Source organism: Giraffa tippelskirchi, chromosome 13 (assembly GCF_054371585.1).
Source record: "Giraffa tippelskirchi isolate mGirTip1 chromosome 13, T2T-mGirTip1v1.2.pri, whole genome shotgun sequence".
Lineage (NCBI taxonomy): Eukaryota > Metazoa > Chordata > Mammalia > Artiodactyla > Giraffidae > Giraffa > Giraffa tippelskirchi.
In genome coordinates, this window is record NC_137287.1 from 7,372,616 (window position 1) to 7,393,067 (window position 20,452).

At 47.5% G+C, this 20,452-nt stretch overlaps 1 protein-coding gene and 1 pseudogene across 46 annotated transcripts in view; both read left to right on the forward strand.

Annotated features, from left to right (window-relative positions):
* CUX1 (cut like homeobox 1) overlaps positions 1 to 20,452 on the forward strand; it is a 349,540-nt gene that overhangs the window by 202,730 nt on the left and 126,358 nt on the right. For 45 of the 46 annotated variants that reach the window (XM_081557760.1, XM_081557761.1, XM_081557762.1 and 42 more), the window contains 4 exons: positions 5,008 to 5,145; positions 8,944 to 9,067; positions 12,771 to 12,847; positions 14,660 to 14,726. In XM_081557760.1, the coding sequence (XP_081413886.1) occupies positions 5,008 to 5,145; positions 8,944 to 9,067; positions 12,771 to 12,847; positions 14,660 to 14,726 (406 nt within the window). The remainder of the gene's footprint in view (positions 1 to 5,007; positions 5,146 to 8,943; positions 9,068 to 12,770; positions 12,848 to 14,659; positions 14,727 to 20,452) is intronic. The other variant, XM_081557764.1, reaches the window with a different exon arrangement.
* On the forward strand, positions 16,545 to 16,664 carry LOC145533632 (5S ribosomal RNA; annotated as a pseudogene).

The following is a 20,452-nucleotide window of genomic DNA, read 5'->3' on the forward strand; positions in this document are numbered from 1 at the left end:
AAGAAGCAGTTTTTTTCCCCCCACTAAGTATTAAAACATCACATTTATTTCGAAGACATAGATTATGTGTTTATATTTTTTTAAATGTCTGCCAGGCAGCATATTACTGATAGCCATCTGCCATCACAGAACAGGGCAGCTCATTTAGAACACTTAGCTTTTTAAAAGAAAATTATAGAACTCATCTTTAAGCTTAAAACTCTTAAGTACTTTGCAACTAGAAAACCAACAAACTGTTTCGTGGTACTGCAGTTTCCCTCTCATGCCGCGGTGGCTCATCTTGCAAGAGTCCTATTCTCTGAGGGCTTTGTCCGTCACAATAGAACTGAATCCGAACTCAGTCCCATACCTCGCCAGCTCCTCTCTAGGCCTTGTATATGCCTCCTCACACTCACCCCTGGACCTCTGCACGGCCATTCCCTCTACTAAGAGTCTTCACATTCTCTCCTCTTCAGCATCCGGATCTCAACCCCAGGGTCACCCCCTCAGAGTCCCTCCCTGTCCATCTGTCTCCAGGACCCATTCCCCATTCTCCACACCCTGTCTCCTCTCTTCTTCACACCTGGCCGTACTGAAAGCCCCCTGTTTTGTTTGGTTTTGCTGTCTGTCTGTCTCCCTCACTTCAGTAGAACGTCCAGTCTTTGAGAACAAGCATTTGTCTTGTTCACCATCACGTCCCCCCAGCACCTGGCAGAGTCTTGATGTCACAGAGTGTGTACGTGGGTGCCAGCAGTTGGATGAACTGTTTCTGTGGCTGTGCCTGGCCCTCCCCTGCTTCTAGCTCCATGCTGTTCCTTCCATGTGAATTTACTGCCCAAAAGTCTCCACAGGTCAAAACTCTGGCTCTTTGAAAAAAAAAAAAAAGGTCTCCTTTTCCTAGTTTCTCCATCTGGAAACAATCTTCCATTTGGCCCTTCTTGCTTTACATTTGTTGTTTTTGAACGTGGTTTATCTCTGTGAGGTTGGACTTGCCTGATTCACCTGGATGTCCACCCCAGTGTCTTATCCAGAGCAGACAGATGCTTTGGACAGACTTGTTATATTAGTACTTGAAGAGACAGTATAATTTAGTTGGCTGCTGGTCCAGGAAGCAGAAATCTTAATTAGACTTTTGCATACCTGTTTGCTTGGCTGGCTTCTCTCCTCCCCATGTTCCCTGGGTGAGACGCCAGCACCTGACACACTGCAGGGCCCCCTCCCCACCGACCTCTGGCTGTGATGGCTAGAATTAACGAGATTATGTCCCGTGTACGTAGGCGAAGGTGCTGAATACACGCAGGCGACGGTCTTGTTGTTTGTTATAATTACGTTCTTTGAGTCCTATGTTGCATAATGAGCTATAGCATGCCTCAAAGAGCGTTTCAGGAATGAACTATGAGACGGCTGTAGAACACTTTGCAAGTTGGTCACGTCGGGAGCATGGCAGCGGCAGTAAAGCGCGTTGACTAGGAGGTGGCAGGGGTTCGTGTGTTCCTGTTCCACGGATGGGTGTGTGCTCTCACCTCCCCCAGACAATTCCCTAATGGAGCTGCTGAGACGGGCGGCTTGTGACGTTCAGAATAAGACCTAACAATACTTGTGTGGGGTTTAAATGGCATTGGAAATCATTAACGAGACAAAAAGCTATGATTTCCCCTAGATTAACATGCAGGCTGGGGTTTGGCATACCGAAATTCATTGTTTTGGTCTCTAGCCCAAACATGCTAGAGTCATTATATTGTCATGTGGTAATTAGCTGTTCCTTTAATACAGGTAATAAAAATTAAGCCTAAGAGGTACTTTAGCAATGCCTTTTACATAATCCAAAACAATATTCAAATGCTGTAGGCGTTGAGTCATTCAACTGTACTGTAGTAAAGTTTGAAGTTTAATGCATAGAGACGTTTGAATCCAGTTCATTCTTTATTCTTTGACCAGTTTTGCTACTTAGGCGTTAACCTTTAATCGTGTTAAATTAAATATACATGCCATAATGAATAATTATGAGCATCCCAGAATTTTCATTTACAATATAATGCTTTGAAAATTTGTCTAAAGGTCCTAGTTACCATTCACTTGACAATGTGCATCCTATTTTTATATGTCACTGAATTCCTTGCTGAATCAAGCGAGGAAAACTATTTTTTTATTCGAAGCAGACACAGTGGGTCCTGGCCTCTTAAAAGGAATGGACTGGAAGAGTTGTCAACAGAAATTTGGGGGATGGAGGGCAGTGTACTAGCTTAGCGCTTTAAAAATATAATTTGGACTGGCATTTGTGCCAGAACACCTACAAGAGTTGACGTTCACAGAATTTTATAGAAGCACAGTGGTTCTCCTTCTCCTCAGTTCTTCCCTGATCTCTGTTTCAAGTTCAAGTTGTTGCCATACATGGAGGGAGCCAAGGGCATGCTGCTTCATCTCCTTCAGGCCATTTACCCGGCATGAGAGACCATGGTGGGAGAAGAGAAGGGGGTGGAAAGGTGTCCAGGGGAGATACTGAAATTTAAAAATAAAAAACTGCACCCGAAATGTTCTGAGGATGTTCATTCTATAGTATTATTACCACTCCTACTTACAAGGAACCATATCCCTGAAATAGCTTTTGAGATCTAATTTAATATAAATATTTTAACGCTGATAAAAATAATCATGTGAGGCCACAAATAAGAAAGCAGTGATGTAGTCATAAGCTGTATATACACACAGAATCAGTGCCCAGCCACTGGGGTTTCACGTGATGGACGGTGTTGGATGCTGTACTGGACGAGCCCCGGGGCCTGCATTTTGTAAACCCCACGAAGACACTGGCATCTCAGAGCGCTCCTGGCTCCTGGTGGCTGTGCCAACTGAGGCGTGGTAGGCCGAGCCCTCCCTTCCAGGAACCAGGGGTGGTCTGAGAAATTAACGGCTCTGGTATTTGAAAATTAAGTGATCGCTTGAATATATACCCTTGTTGATCCACTGGGCTCAGTGTTTAGCATTCCTCACCCAGAGACTAAATCTTCGCAGCCATCTCACAATTGATGCTGGCGTCCATACCAGAAATATCTTCCGTAATCTCTTCTAAGCCCAGCAGACTCGGGTATGCTTCTGCTCTGACAGGGCCCGAGAGGCCTAGAGGAAGTGCCCCACTGGGGCCCGGCAGGTGGATTATAAGTGCAGCAGAAATGAAAATAAAGACCTCAGTTGATGCCAGAAGAACATTTAATGTCTCTCCATTTTGTGCTGAATTAATGGTAAAGGCAAAGACCTCACTAGTACCGTAAACTTCCATGTCCACAGTGTCTGATTTTAGGTCCAAATCCGTTACAGAAATTGGAACCCCTTCCAGGGCCCGAGAGTGGGCTCTTGTCTGACACTTGGAAATGAATTGTCCCAGGAGATACACATGCTGACCAAGCAAGAGGCTTCATTGGGAAGGGAGCGTCAGGAAGAGAGCGTCAGGGTAGGGAGCCCAGGAGAACTGCTCTGCCACGTGGCTCGCAGTCTCAGGTTTCATGATGAGGGGATTCGTTTCCAAGTTTCTGGCCAATCATCCCAACTCAGGGTCCTTCCTGGTGGTGCACGCTTCGCTCTGCCAAGATGGATTCCTACGAGGATTCTGGGAGGTTGGTAGGACATGTGGACTGGTGTCTCCTCTCTCCTTTTGACCCTTCCCAAATTCTTCCAGTTGGTGGTAGCTTGTTAGTTTCTTATCAGGACCTCCTGTTGTAAGATTATTCATGTCAAGTGGTGACTGTCGTGCCTGGGCCGGGATGGGTAGTTTCAGTCAGTGGTTCACCTAATTAATCCAGTTTTTGTGTAAGGAATCTGATGGTGGATAGCACATTGAATTGTCTACAAGACCTGTCACAACTAGCCTAGATATCCACTCTCCTACTGTTTGTACTATAACTAGCAGTGTGGTAGCGCCTCCTGGCTGGCTGGCTCAGTGGCCCAGTACAGGTCACTGTGGCTAGGTCACCAGCTATGCCTCTCACAAAAGGCAGAACCACCATGAGCAGAAACTCAGGGTTCTCCTGTCTTCAGATCACCAGCTAGTAAACCCTGTCTCCTGAGCATGCTTCATCAGTTAAAGGATGACCATGACAGAAAGTGGTCCTGTCCTAAATAGGGGATCATCTTACAAGAGCCCCCCTCAGGGGACCTTCCTCATTGGAAGGATGATCACTGATCTCACAGACCTAGGTCTGAGTTCTCTCTGCCCCCTGTGGTTGTTGTTGCTAAGTCATTCTGACTCTTGGCAACCCCATGGACTACAACCTACCAGGCTCCTCTGTCCATGGCATTTCCCAGACAAGAATCCCAGAATGGGTTGCCATTTCCTTCTCCAGAGGATCTTCCCAACCCAGGGATCAAACCCACATCTCCTGCATTGGCAGGCAGGTTCTTTACCACTGAGCCACCAGGGAAACCCCTCTGCCCACTAACCAACTGGAAACCTGGATGCATCACCCTGCCTCCCTGAGCTTTAGTTCCGACTTCTGCAAAAAGACCGAGATACATGTCACACATCTCTCTCCCAGGATTGTCCTAGGGCTCAAATGAGAAAATGTCTGTAAAAAGTGTTCTGTGATGAGCAGACGCTCTCTAGGTAGCAGGTGTCATTTCCAGCTTCACAAGAATTATTAGAAACCTGAGGCTTTTGGTACCGTGCCACTCGCTGCCTTCTCCAAGCGGGTGCTGGGTGATTTTTCCGGGCTCCCCCACTGCTCCTGTTTGCCCTACCAGCCACCGTGTATATCTCTCTCTCTTCCTATCAGATCAGGGAATTAAAAATCCTTCAAGTGTCACACCAGGCCAGGGCAGTGGACAGGTCCCAGGGAGCCCATGATCAATCTCACCCCATTCTCATTCACTGGGTTCTACCTGCACGTCCCTTAGCGGCTGCAGAGATGAACCCTGTCCACCCAGCAGGGCCCCGGGAAGCTGACAGCCTGAGGGCCAGGTGACCTGCTCCGAGCCTCTGCAAGGGTGGCTCAAGCATGTCCAGAGGAGGGTGACCCGTGTGTCCCTCTCTTGCAGATCCTGTACCCGCGCTGGACCTTGGGCAGCAGCTCCAGCTCAAAGTGCAGCGCCTGCACGACATTGAGACGGAGAACCAAAAACTTAGGGAAACTCTCGAAGAATACAACAAGGAATTCGCCGAAGTAAAAAATCAAGGTTGGTGGAAGATGTTTTCGTTCCTTACTTTTTCTTTTCTTCTTTCTTTTTTCTTCTGTTCCTTTTTTTTTTAAATTGCTTTACCCATACTGTTGGGACTAGCTCTGATTGTCACCTATGTCATAGAGTCCTGTCGGGGCAAGAATCTGAGTCATTACAGAGAGATAATAGTAACACTTAGCTATTGAGAAGGAAAACTTTTCCTCCGCACTATGACCACATATGATTTTATTGCCTCCCTGATGGGACTGATCTGGAGTCTTTAAAAATTCTTCCTGAATCATCGTGTGATAGGGTCTGCCTTTAAAAGACAGATGTGTTGCCTGCGGGTGGCTCCTGTCAGACAGCCAGCTTATGATCAAAGGGCCACATCCAGTAAGTGGTTTAATAATTGCCGCCAATACATTGAGGCTTTAGACGAAGGCTCCACGTCCCCACACTTAAGAACCCCCATGTCCTCCTCAGCGTCACCTGTTCATGACGAATCTAACGGAGGAAAACAAACCTTAGCCTCTTGGTGTGGTTGTCCAGCTGTCAACAAGGAGAGAGAGCAAAGGTTGCCTGGCTTTTCCTGCCAGGAAGACCGGAGAACTCTCTCCTACACATAAGATCCAGATGTGTCCCAGTCAGGCTTCCTTGTCTCAGAGAAAAGCCACCGCCCCATCTGACAGCCGCGGCAGGTCTCTGAGCCAAGTCCAAGTGGAAATGGGCTTCTTTGGTTTTGTTTGGGGTGTGGGTGAGGAAGGTGATAGAAAAGAGAGCAACCTGCTTGAGGGACTTCCCCTGAGGGCTACAGAAGGAATTACTTGATGACGATTTTTAAAAGCATCCTTGGAGGACTTCCCTGGCAGTCCCAGTGGTTGAGACTTCACCTCCCAATGCAGAAGATGTGGGTTCGCTCCCTGGTCGGAGAGCTAAGATCTCACCTGCCACACGGCCAAAACATAAAACAGAAACAATACTGTAACAAATTCAGTAAAGACTTTAAAAATGGTGCACATCAAGAGAAATCTTTTCAAAAAAGAAAGAAAGGCTTTTTTAAGAAAAATTTAAAAATTAAAAGCGTCCTTGGGTTCTGAGACCTTTGGGCCCAGGCTGGCGAGGAGGGATCATCCACGGAAAGGACCCAGGAAGAGGCAGGAAGGTCCAGGCCTGGACAATGAGGGCAACAGGCCTGAAGGCCCCTTCCTGGGGGACGCCCCCTCGTTCTGGCCCCACAGGGAGCAGAGAGGCTGTGGACTGGAGGGACAGCTCGGTCCTGCTGGGGAGCGAGGTGTGGACTTAGGAGATGGGGGTGGCGGGGTCCAGTGAGAGAAGTGCTCCCTCCCGGCTCTGGTCAGAATCACCCACGCTCAGGGGAAAGAGAACCCGGAAATTCTGGTTCTGACATTTCTGCAGCACCAACCCGAAGGGGGGCGCTTGTTGTTTCCTTCCAGCAACTCCTGCCATCTTACTTTGACAGATGTACCACCTGGGTTTCCTTCAGTTTGATTTGGTTCTGGTGGAAGGCGTGGTCCCCCTCCCCACCTGCCTCACCATCCACCCCACCCTGGGGGCCAGATGCCCAGTGTGAGGCCATCACCTCCCCCAAAGGTCTCACCTTATGGGCATTTTCAAATGAAATGCAGAGCCCAAGGGTCTTCCCTGGCGGTCCAGTGGTTAGGACTCCACGCTTGCATTGCAGGGGGCACAGGTTCAATCCCTGGTTGGGGAACTAAGATTCCACCAGCCCTGAGGCGCAGCCAAAAAAACAGAAACGCAGAGCCTGTGCCTTAAGAACAAAGGCTCCAAGGCCGGCAGACCGGGCCAGGGTCCCTTGGTTGCCACCACTTCGCAGTGGGAGCAGAGCTCTTGAGTGTCCTCTGCTCCACACTGCTCGCCCTGCCCTCCCCTAACCTAACCAACCCCCCACTCCCCGCATCACTCACACGGAGGGGCACAGCTGAGACACACCCAGGGCAGTGTCCAGGCCCTGGGCCCAGGTGCCAGAGGAGGGACAGAGGCTCCAGGACAAGTCACCCCTGGCTTACCAAGCAGTCTCCCCGGGGTGGGGTTGGTGAAGAGACCCCCATCAGACAGAGTGGAGCTCCCAGCTAGCACCCCAAACACCCCTGGAAGGAGCGTAGATGGGTCAGGGGCTGCCCAGATGGCTCCAACCCATTGTTCAAAGCAGAGATGCTGCTTGTTTACAGCCCGTAGACCGTCGACTAAAGAGAATATGCAGGTGTTTCCAGAGGTCACCTGTCATGTGTCCGTTTTGGACATGTTCCACTCCCGCCCAGCCAGCGCCCCTTCACTCATGTATCACTAATCATTGTGCTTACAGGGCGTTTCTTCCAAGCCTCAAACACTCAGCCCAAGAGGCAGGAAGCCCCCTGTTCGTCTCTCAGATGCCTTGCCAGGGTCATTGGTCTTAATTACCTCTCTCCTCCTCCGAGGAGATCCCCCTGGTTCCATTTAAAGAAAAGCGCCAGTTTCTTATTTTAACGAAAGAGCCTCTAGCTTTTCTCCATAAGCCATGTAGGCATGAACGCCCAGCTGTCAAGCTCCTGCCTGGGCCAGTGTGTCCATGAAGCTCACGGAGTAGAAGCCAACATGAGTTACAGCCCAAAGGGACCAAAGCCACCAGTCCAAGCACTTACATGAGCAGAGACCTAGCAGGCAACCTTGTCGTGTGAGCCTGGGGCCCTGTTGTAGCAGCCCCGTCGGGGCCTCACCCTGCTCAGCGCACTGAGCACCCACCGTGTCGGGTGCTGAGACCACCAGGGCACTCAGCCCTGCCTCCTATGTGATGGATCCTCATTTGAGCAAGTGTAGGCCCTCAAGGGCTTCGCTCACCTTGGAGCTGGGGCTGCAGTACTCGGCTGGGGGCTGGCCAGCACCCCCCAGTGGGATGGGGGTGTCCATGTTGAGGCAGGTAGAGCGATGCTGCCCTAGCTACCAACGGGTCTGAGTTAGGACCCTGCCCTGTTCATTGCATCTGCTCTTGTGTTCCCATTTTGGGCCCATAAAGCAACTGCCATAAACACACACTTGATGGAGAGGGGAGCCCGGGCTTTCCAGGGGGGAGCCCTGCCACCCAAGAAGCCCTGTGTCCTGAGCACCAGACACCTCAGGGCTTCATCTCACAGCACTGGTGCCTCCCCCTGGGTGCTCGCCCTCCCTCCGATGTGGCTCCCCTGGGCCCTAAGTCATCTGCTCTGCACACGCAGCCCAGGTCTGCCAGACTCTGGCCAGGGAGGAGGGTGCTCTCGGCACCCAAGCTCCGGGACTGGTCCCTTCCAGCCAAGGAGACGTGCCCCGGATCCACTTAGTGCGCCGTGTGTCTCATCACTTGTGAAACAGCAGGGCTGCAGCCCGCAGCCAGGGAGGTCTGTAGGCTTCTTCCAAAATGTGCACACCATTATGAACTGTTTTCTTAGTAAGAAAGTACTTAAACCTACACTAAAATGTTATTAATCTTCCCTCAGTAGAAGACTAATTTCAGATTCATCAATAAGATGATATTATATTTTAGCATTGATTTCCCCCCCTTCTTTTTCTTAAGTTGTATTAGAGAGACATAGTTCTTCCCAGCAAAATCCATTGATCCTCCTCAACCTAAATGTTTAAAGTTCAATTTAACATTTAGGGAGTAAAAGGTCTCCGAAGGGACTCGTAACCATTGATTTTGTGTCAGAGTTGAAGAGCTAAAGTTTAAAACACACCGATCCTCCTAGGTTACGAAAGCCTAGTGTATATAGCCGTGTGGAACCATGCTTCTCTTACTGGAGTTTTTTTTCTCCCCCGCTTCTGCAGAGGTTACAATAAAAGCACTTAAAGAGAAAATCCGAGAATATGAACAGACTCTGAAGAACCAGGCTGAGACCATAGCTCTCGAAAAGGAACAAAAGTTACAAAATGATTTTGCAGAAAAGGAGAGGTAAGCACATTTTGGAATCTGCAGGCACCCATGTGCCAATGTAAGGTTTTACTTGTTTACATCACAAGACAAGTTTTTGTTTTTTTTTAAAGCAGTCTCGTGAAATAAGCCCAGAATTCTGGAAACCAGAATCCTAGGGGCTCTAAGGCAGTGTCCTCCAACCTTTCTGGCACCAGAGACCGGTTTCGTGGAAGATAGGTTTTCCACAGAATTAGGGAGGTGGGGATCGGATTGTTTCAAGATGATTCAAACACATTCCATTTATTGTGCGCACTTTATTTCTCTTATTATTAAATCAGCTCTACCTCAGATCATCAGGTGTTAGATCCTGGAGGTTGGGGATCCCTGCTGTAAGGCACAATTTTGTTTGAAAACCATAGGTGTCCCTTGTTCTGTAATTTGTAAGATGGGCCTGAGTGAAGTGTACCAGTCTCTCCCCACTGATGAACGGTATCTGGTGGTCCAAAGGTGTGTCTGTCGGGGCTGTGGGAGGCGGAGCTTGAGCACAAAGCTTGTGTGGTTGACACACGGGTGTTGTACCCGAGGTGAGATGAGAGGGGCAGGGCCGTCCCCTGCTGCCTGTCCTCTCTAGGAAGCCCTGGGCGACCCCGAGCTCCTGCTGCCTTCTTCAGTGGAATTGTAGTATTTAACATCTTCCTCTGTCTCTCTCTCTCTCTCTCACACACACACACACACACACACGCACACAATATCTTGGTTTGTTGGCATTGGTATCAGTAAAATATGTTCATGCACCATTCAGGGGTTTTGAGTGTTAGGTTTCCACCGGCCGGTTTTAGTTTCACCCAAAACTTTGCCGCAAATAACGAGTTGGATTTTCACTAGTGTGACGACTTAATGAAAGTTAGATTTCCTATGAAAACCTTAAGGACTGTTGAAGTCACCAATTCAAACTGCGTAAGTCAGGCTCTCAGAACTCTGGTGAAGCCAAGGTGTAAAAATTTCAGCCTGCTGTGGAGAATCATGAGACCATTAACAAGAGGCGCTACATGTCTGGTTACAAGTGAGAGGCAGGCCCACGATGGTGTCCTGTGGCTGTTTCCCGTGGACTCGGAAGCAGCTACTCGGACTTCCGTGAGGTGGGCCAGTGGAGCTTTCGGGCATCAGCAAGGCCCCTCTGGGGCACTGTGAAGCTGGCTTCATTTAAAAAAGAGGAAGAATGCCTACTGCACTCACTGCCAGGCCCTCTTGGGGCATCGTCTCACCTAGTGCCCAGGACAGACCTGCCGAGCCGATGGTCTCATTTTTCAGGTGGAGAGACCAGGCCTCAGGTTAGGGACCTGCCCCCACTCTCCCACCCAGGCACCCAGAGGTGGGGCCAGAGCCCAGCCCATTGCTGCACCCTGGCCTGCCAAGGTCCTTGCTGCAGGACCAAAGCCAGTCTCTCAGGTCAAGCCCAGCTCTGCAGGGAACATGGCACCTACACTGCTGGGAGAGCCCCACAGAGTCAGGGCTCAGAAGGACAAGTGGACTTTTGACCCAGCAGATGTGGAACTGCTGCTAAATATGTCTCCTCGGAAAGTACTTTATGCCCAAAGAGATTTCTCACCATATTACTGGAAATTGGGGGACAGGGGAAATGCAAGTGATTGAAATGCCCTGCCAACAAGAAATGGATACATAAGAGACAGTTTTGTTGAATTTGCAGTAACCCCAGAAATGTACCTGGCATAATATATGAAGTGAAAAATGCATAATACAGAATTATAGACAATGTGGTTACATTTGCATAGAGCAAAGTCATGCTTTATAGAAGGGTTACAATAAATTCCTATAGAAATTTAATATTATTAAGTTGAGTTTTCAAATGAGGTTAAAAGATTGATTATATTGAAAGATACAAATAGTTGACCACTGGGGGTGGGGGATAAAGCTAGATCTTTATCTCATTCTTTACCAAAAAATTGAAATGGATTAGGGTTTAAATGTCAGTAATTAAATCATATACATAGGGGAAGAAAACATGGGCATTTACTTTGTTTTTAATGATTTTGGAATGGAGAAATCTTTCTAAGCAAAAAAGAAAATTTATATAAATATGACTGCCTAAAATTTCGTACAGACTTTTAAAAACAAATAAAGATGAATAACATTTTTAAACCATCAAAAAACTGGGAAGAAATATTTGCACCACATAAAAGAAAGGGCTAATTTTCCTTACAAACAAAGAGCTCTTACAAGTTAATAAGAAAAAGTCAGCACTACAAAAAATGGGCAGAGGAGAGGAGCAGACAGTTCATACGAAAAGAAATTCTCAGCTTTATTCCACAGTAAAACTAAGTTTAATTTTATCCAGTGTTGGCACAGCAGAACACTTGAATGTTGTTGGCAAGAGTTTAAATTGGTGAAGTTCTTTTTTGTTGGAAAGTTTCTGAATATCTATCAAAACAACAAAAACAATTGCACATACCCTTTATCACTATAGTTCCTCTGTTCGAATTTTATCCAACGAATTCACTGTCAGAATTATGCAACAATACCTATGATGATCACTGTAGAATTGTTCAGTAGAAAGAAATTTGATAAGTCATCTAAATGCCCAGAGAAGCTGAATGGAGTCAGTTATTTAATAAGAATGGGAAAGAGCTATATATGCTAGCGTAGACTATTTCCACAGTACTGAGATAAGTGAAAAAGCTAGCTACAGGATAGCACGTGTGCCCTGATCGCTTTTGTGTAAAAAGAAAGGGTTTTCTGTTTATATACATTGTAATATATCACATCTGAGTTTATATTATGCTACATATAGTACATTACATATTACATTGTATTTCTATAAATAAAAATTCTAAAGAGCTACAAAAGAACTCTATCTGAGGAGTGCATATAGAGCCAAGATAGAGAAAGGACATTTTACCTTCCATCCCCTTATAATATTTGTGAGGTTGTTTTTATTTTTTTAACATAAAGCATTTATTAGCTTTATAATTGAAATAGGTGCAAATGCGAGCAGTGCTCTTCCACAGATGATGGAAATTTGGGTGTCTTTTTTTAACTGTGCCATTTCTACTTTTCTGTATTCCCAGGTTTCTTCTTCATGAGAGCATGTGTTACTTTCAAACGATATAAAAATAATAAACTTATTTTTAGAGATTTTTCTGCCGATGAGGAGAAAGGAATGCTATTTATTGACTAGGGAATTCATCTGGAGATCCTGGGAAATATAAATACATGGAATGTGGCTGCAGACATTCAGAATGTCCCCATTAGGTATTAGCATTGCGTTCGAATTCCATTCCAACAGAAACGGAGCAGCTGTCACATCTCTTCAGTACATCCTTTATTCCAACAAATTCCTTCATTGTGTCAGCAAAATGTAAATGCATCATTCTTGTTGGGCTAACTTCAGGAAACAATGAGTGCGTGATGATGATTTTTCTTTTCTTTCTTTTTTTAAAATAACTGGCATTTCAAGAATAAGCTGCATTTAGGATAACCTTCTACATCAATTGCCTCGCATCAGGTCCCGCAGGAAGTACACCTCCCCTGGGGGGTGACGTGCGGGTAAGAGACAGGATGTTAAAGGTCAGGGCATCAGGGCTCGTGGCGTTACTAGTGGTACCCGGCCACACGCCTGTCGCCAGCCGTGTAAAGGCAGCTCATGGCTGTAGTTCCAGAACCCACGAGACATGTGAGCTGCTCAACAAGATGACCAATCTGACTTCCTCCTCTTCCTTTTCAGAAAGCTGCAGGAGACCCAGATGTCCACCACCTCAAAGCTAGAAGAAGCCGAACATAAAGTCCAGACTCTGCAAACAGGTGTGCTATTCTGCCTGCCCGTCAGGCCGCTGCCAGCCAGACTGACCCAGGACAGGTTTACTCCACCTCCCAGTCCCTCCAGGTCCCCCTGACACCTGCCACCCCGCCACTGTGGTGAGCCTGGAGGAGGGAGGGAGCCAGCCCACACCCCAGTGTGCCTCAGACACCACCCGCCTCCCCCACCCCGCCCCCTTCCCACCTCGACTGCGTGAGTCACCCACTCTGAGTCCTGCGCAGCAAGGTGGGAGGCTGCGAACTCCATTTACATCACTGCCAGGAACCATCCTTTCTTCTTGCTTTTTTTCCAACAAACACATCTAAATCACCAAACTGTCAAGGGGTGACTTGTCGTTTGGGACAATAATGGGGGAAAAAAACATTATTTCTACCCTGTGAAGTTAAGGAGAACAGTAATAGCAGAGAGGGAGGTGAGAGGGGGGTTCTGGAAGGAGAACACATGTACACCCCTGGTGGATTCATGTCAATGTATGGCAAAACCAATACAATATTGTAAAGTTAAAAAATAGATAAATAAACTAATTAAAAAAAAACAACTGCAAAAGTACCCAAAAATCTATGCTCAGGTTTTTCTTTAAATTTCTTTTTGCCTTTTTTTCTTTTTGTTCGGAAAGAGAAACGGGACTATATATTTAATTTAAATGTGGAAAAATAACAGAAGACATCATAATCCAGGTTTTTAAAAAAAAAATGACAGTGGGAGAAAATAATGACAACAAATTCAGACACGTAAGATCCCCAAAATATAAAGATCACCCGAAAAGCAATAAAAATAGATGAACAGTCCAAGAGAACAAGGGGCTAAAGATGGAAACAAGCAGTTTACAGAATAAACGCACAGCCAATACACATATGAAAAAAATGTTAATTTTGAACAGGCAGGGAAATGCTAATTAAATCAGTGAAAGATTGTTTTGCCTGTCGGACTGTCAAAAAAAAAATGTCTTTAATTGATAATATCCAGTGTTGGTGAGAATATAGGAAAAGAATCATGCTCTCAGTATTGATGGGAATGTAATTGCCTCTTGGAAGACCAGCTGGGTGGTATTTATCTGAAGTTCGAACATCCCAGCTACTCACCCAGCACCTTCCCTTCAAGGTATCCTGATGCTCCAGGCACGTGGCAAGCCCTGTGACGGAGTTAAATTATTACTGTCATTGTCATGCCCCAGCATAGAGAGATTTCCATGCTTCTGCTCAGGGCAAAGTGCAAATCTCAGAAGATACTTGTATCATCCTATTTATGGGTGCGTGTGTGTTATTCACTCAGTCATGTCCTACTCTTTGCGACCCCGTGGACTGTTTCCCACCAGGCTCCTCTGTCCATGGAATTCTCCAGGCAAGAATACTGGAGTGAGTTGCCATTCCCTTCTCCAGGGGATCTTCCCAACCCAGGGATCAAACTCGGGTTTCCTGCATTGCAGGCAAATTCTTTACCATCTGTATTTATGGGGAGGCGGAGGGTAAAATATACATATACGTATATATTTTTAATTTATGGGAGTGGGTAAAAATAAAATATATATATGTATATACACTTAAAGATATATGCAATTATATATGGAAATATTTTTTAAATAGTGAAATTTATTTAAAAGCAGGAAATCTACCTAATTAGAATTAGAGGCTCATGGGATGAGATGAAGCAGCAGTGGAAGAGGATTTTTCTTTTCCATTCTGTGATACTTTTGTAATCTTTGCCTCCTTTGAAATGAGAATATGATTTTTTTTCTTTCTGATTTAATAGGAACAATTAATATCTTATATCATGATTTTATGTCCTCTGCCTTTCAGCCTTGGAAAAAACTCGAACAGAATTATTTGACCTGAAAACCAAATATGATGAAGAAATTACTGCCAAGTAAGTCTCTGCCCATCTCCCTCCGTCCGCATGCGTTTGGTCAGGTAGCTCCCCCCATTGCTAATCCATGAAAGATCTCCCTGCTTCACCCTCCTGTTGATTGACTTTGCAAAGTGGTACAGGGTTTAGAAGATACTTGGCCTCTGAGCTGCTGTAAAGAACAGAGTGTCGTTCCCATGACTTCTTTGCATAAGTTTAAAACCCAAGATGTGAAAGTAAGCTGTGTCTGGTGCTCTCAGAACAGCCCTTCCAACTGACACTTTTTTTCTTAATTATTGTGAAGCCCGGTCACCACTGTACCTTTTTCTAAGAAGCTTTGGGAAAGCATCAGCACAGAGAAGGTGTGATACTTGGGATGTTTTGTGGAGCTTGGTCTGTGGCAATAGCATCACCTTTTACCTGGGCCCAAAGCCTCCACTCCCACACAGATGTAGCTGTGCAAACCCCACCTTATGGTGCTGGGCGTCCGTGTGCAGACACTTACACAGAGCAGGGGTGTGTGCACCTTTGGGCACGTTTATCAGATAAAGGTCTTGTCGGGAGGGAATCGGTGATCCACTGCAGGTACCCTGTTGCCAGCCAGCAAGCAAGAAATAACATTGACATAAATCAAGAAAGATAAAGAAGCAACAGATTGTTCCCTGAAAACGCCAGGCTAGCGTCTGAACTACTTTTTCCTGTCCTGGGAGGCTCCTCCCATCTCCCCCAGACACCCATCCACCACTCCCTACCCCACCCCACCCCATCCCCAACAGCTGTGTCTCCAGTAAGACTCAGCTCCTGCTGTGCTCACACCAGGCCTCAGTGGGCACTGGTGGGTTTTGGGGGGTGGCTCTGAATAGCGCCACCCTCCTCCCTTGCTCCTGCTCCATGTGGGGCCCTGGTACGTGGCACCCCTCAGTCCGATCACCCTCACCCTTGACGTCAGAGGTTGCTGCTGGGCCAACTGCTCTCAGGGCACATTGAGTGGGGGATGGTTGACCTTTGCCCTGGATTGTTTATCAGCTCGAGACCTCGAGAGCCCAGCTACCTGGGCCAGGTGGTCAGAATCAATTTCGATCATGAGCAGAGAACTTCCTCACAGGGACTAAAATGTCCCAGTCAGTTTTGGTGGTTCTGGCCAACGTGTTGGCACATCTAATCCTGATGGAACCCCCCAGATCACTGTCCCCTCTTCTCCTAGTGTGCTGAAACGTGACTTCAGATGGTACAGAAAGGACTGGTTATAAGGTCCCGTGACCCTTAAAATTACACTTTGAAAACTGGCAGTTCTGGTATTAACCCTTCTGATCCCGGGCATCACTGTCAATGGGCCACAGGCATGCCCTCCCCCTTGAGCCCACAGTCTGAGAGTCCCTCACCCCTCCCAGATATATCCTCCAAGGCACCACACCAACTGCTGTCCCCTTGGCCCTCCTAGGTGTCCATGTCTGGGTTTCCCCTTCTACCAGCCATCTTTGTTTTTCTAGTATTTCTGCTTAGACTCTATTCTACTACATAGGTTGTTTTTCTCAGTAAATTTGAATTTTTTTTAAGTATAATACTTTAACCTGATACATAGTTCTAACCTTAGTTTATAGCATTTCTTTTCTAAAAGTTTGATCTGAAGATGCTATGCTTATTCCTTGATTCGTTCACTCTTATCCACATCACCTCACTGATAAAATTCATAGGGACTTTGGGGGCTGATATGTTGGATTGTTTCCTTAGTTTTTGTTAATTTATGTTTGTTAAACCACATGTCTTTCTAAAAGGCACAGATACTGCGTATCTACAGTCAACAAAGTTTGCTTTATTATGCACTTAAAAAACTTTTTTGTCTCCAGCCATACCACCCTGAACGCACCCTATCTTGTCTGATCTCAGAAACTAAGCAGGGTCTGGGCCTGGTTAGTACTTGGATAGGAGACCTCCTGAGAATACTAGGTACTGTAGGCTTTAAAAAAAAAAGAAGAAGAAGCTTTTGTACAGCCAACCAGTAAGCCCATCTAAGCCCATGGTTTCCAAACTGTGGGTCATGATTGTGAAATCTGTTTAGCAAGTGGCAACTGGCTAGTTGAGTCATAAGTAGAATATAAGGAAGGTGGTGACCAGGATGGCCTGGGGACAGGAGGAGGGAGGAAGGGGCATCTTCTCCCCATCCCTAGCCTTTCCTTGCTGTGCTCGGAGCCAGGGTTAGATGCTTAAGGATGATTCCAGTCTCCCAGGTGGTCTGCTCCCTGGGAAGGGTCAGAGGTGCCTCCTGAGATGACAGGATGATTTTCAGTCCTCAGTGTTGCCTTGAGTTACTATTCGTAGGTGCAGGGAACCCAGCCTGAGTCCATTCCTTAGCAGCCAGCTGCATCATTTGACAGTAAGATTGTTAAATCTCAGGTCACCCAGATCAGCAAGGCCACCCAGGAGACCACCAGAGGCTAGTCCTCCTGACCCCAGACCTCTCTTTGAACTTACCAGAGCCCTCTGACCTCTGATAAATGGCAGTAGTTGATGGAGGCTCAGGGAGAATCATCTCTAGGCTACTTCCCATCATATCAGTGTATCTTAAGGCCGGAAAGCTTTTTTTTTTTTCTCCCAAAAAATACGCATAAGTGAAAATCCACACATTACTTCTGCTTTTTCATTGAACTAGAGTAAATGGAAGATAGAATCAAAAAACATGGAGTCTATTATTCTGTCATGTAAAATACTTTGCCTCCAAACTGCGGCTGTTGTTACCACCTGCTGACGGGGCCACAGGTGCTCTCGGGGCGCATCCCCTCCTGTGATCGTAGCAGGGAACCCTCGTCTCCTCGGATGAGTGGGGAGGCAGAAGTGTGGTGTGTACCTAGGCGCAGAGAAAGCGAGACAGATGGGCACAACCCAGATCCACCGTCAACTCCACTGATGTTCCTGGAGGCCTTCAGGGAGGCTCAGAGAGAAAAGCCATTGCGATCCAGCATGATCCTTGCTGTCGGGGGGAAGTTAGCATAGCTTCCGCAGTGTCGAGGTGTCCACAGAAGACAGACAGCCCCCTCCAGCTAGGACGGCCAGGAGGGAGTTTAATATGGGCGCCACAATGACAGGGAGGACCAGCTGGGTCCCGGCATCCTGAGCGAGCACTGGCCGGGCCTCACTCTGCCTGTATTGGGAGGGGACAGGGCTCCAGGGCAGTACCAGCAACCCCTGACCTTACCGTCCTCTGGGCCCTGGCCAGGACTCCCCACTGCCAAGGGAAGACCGGGGGAGAGGGAACTGGTGAGGGGGATAGTGGGTCTCCAGCAGAGGCCCCACCTAGCTGGAGCCAAAGGAAAGGCTATCAAGGAGGCCTTCCTGCAGGCGGTGACCTGTGATTTGAGGCACAAAGATGCTCTGGAGTCACGGGTTGCTGGAGGCAAAGGAGCTCCGTTTGTGAAAACACCAGGCAGTGAGGCCAGTCACCTGGAGGACGAGCCCATAGCTCCGACAGGCTGATCTGCCAAGCAGGTGGTCGTGGTGGGCGTCAGGGCTGGACAGAGACTCAGGTGGGGGTCAGCCCTGTCCAACTCTTTGTGACCCCATGGACTATAGCCTCTGTCCATGGAATTCTCCAGGCAAGAACACTGGCGTGGGTAGCCATTCCGTTCTCCACGGGATCTTTCCAACCCAGGGATCAAACCCAAGTCTCCCACATTGCAGGCAGGTTCTTTACCAGCTGAACCACCAGGGAAGCCCCAGATGGGGGTCAGCAATTCTAAATATTAAAATCAAACGTGTAACACAGGGCAGCTGAGGGCCCAACCCTCACTGCAGATGATTCCCAGAGTAAGTAATCCATGAAAAATGTAGAGAATGGCCTGAGATAATAATTGCTACTTTCTTTTAACTTCAGAAACAATGGCTTCAGTCTTCGAGCTCCCACTCGGAGCCGCCCCCCACCACACTCCACCTCTCATTTCCCTCCCTTTTCATTTTCTGGGAAAGGTCTGTCATTCTGCTGTCTGCTTCCGGCCCGACCTACTTGACCTGTGTTCGACTAGACAACTTTCCATCTAGTCTAATACTTACCCGTAGAAGCCCACCAGGGCCCAAGCTCCTCACAAGTGGTCTTAAAACATTTCAAAACAATGTATCTTCTCCCTTCTCAAAGGGGAGATTCTTAAAAAGGTTTCTTAAAAAACTTCCTGGCAGTCCAGTGGTTAAGACTCCACACTTCCACTTGAGGGGGCACAGGTTTGATCAGCCTGGTCAGGGAACTGAGATCCTATATGCTGAGCAGCAAGGCCAAAACAATTTTTTTTTTTAAAGTGTTGACAGGAAATGCAGAACAAGGAGTAGGTAGGGGAGGCATCATGGAGCATGGGCTTTGAGTGGATCATGGCGGGGAGGGGTGGCGGGTCCACTGTCCCTGCCCCATGTGTGCTTGGATAAGCTGCTTGATTTCTGTGCCTCTCTTTCCTCAACTGTAAAATGGACAGAATAGCAGACAGAACTCTGGGTGGCAGTGGAGGGTAATGAGGAGTTATACCCACAGCCCCCAGCACGGTGACAGCTGTCAGCTCTTCTGTCGTCAGCAAATAGAGGCTGTTCCCGACAAGCTCACCCTGAGCTTGGTGTGTGTGTGTGTTTCTGAAATTACAGGTCTTGGAAAAGCCTGGCCTGAATGGCATCATGTCCCCAGAAGGTTTGAAGAGTATATGTTACCTCTCCCTCTCTGAGAGGATGTCACTGGGATGACCATCCCTCACCGCCCCCACTGAGGACCAAAGCCCACAGGTCGCAGGCAGCAAGGCTGTTGGGAGCCCCTGCTGACTGGGTGCAGCCGTCGGCCTGCGTCAGCTGGGCCGGCCCGCTGGCTGCGGCGGGGACAGCAGCAGGAAAGTTTTCCATGTGTAGGCTTGAAGCGAAATGTAATTAGCCTTTATGTGCAGAACAAGGCTTCATTGATGAATACAGCTGGTCTTTGTTTTGTCCTGTCATTGAGAGTGGGAGGTAAAAGTGTTCTTCTTCATGTTTATTAATGCAAGATTCCTTAGACAAATGGCAAGCACAGTTTAATATTTGTTGGAACATCGGGGGGCTTGCCAAAACAGTTGTTGTGTAAGAGGATTGCAGGGTTTCAGATTATAACTGTTTCTGGGTTAAATAAATGAATTATTTCTCTGCTTTTTTTTTTTTTTAAGTGAAAAAAGTACCTCCTCCTCAGCTGGTCAGGCTGTGTACAGATCTTCTGCCTTCTCTTAGCAAATAGAGATTTAGCACCCCAGCTGACATTAACGTGGAGATTCTAGCAATGTTGAGCAGGTTGGGTAAGATTTCAGTGGCTCCCTGGGATGGCCTTGGAGAAGGGGAGACAGCTTCTCGGGCCCCAGGAGAGAGGTCTGGACAGCTCCCCCACCCCGACTCCACGCCTGTCCTGTGCAGCTGTTCACTTGTGGTTGGGCTTAGGTGGCTACTGCCCATGGCCGGAGGAATGTTACCCTCTGGCCGAGATACCAACATTCTGGGCGAATCTGCAGGAAGTCCCATTTTCGCTCAAGTCCACGGCCACCTCTTTGCTCTGTCCCCCAGAGTCCTGGTCGCAGAAGGAACTTCAGTTGTTAATACACACAGTCAGCTTGTTAAATTCCTCCTGACTTGTGGGTGGAGGCTCTGAGCCTCCGATGAAAGGAAATATTGAATCGCACTGAAATGCTGCTTTTTTTTTTTATAGCTAATGTTAGTCTGAGGAGAATTTGCACCTCCCAACCTTTCCTGCCAGTAAAATTCAT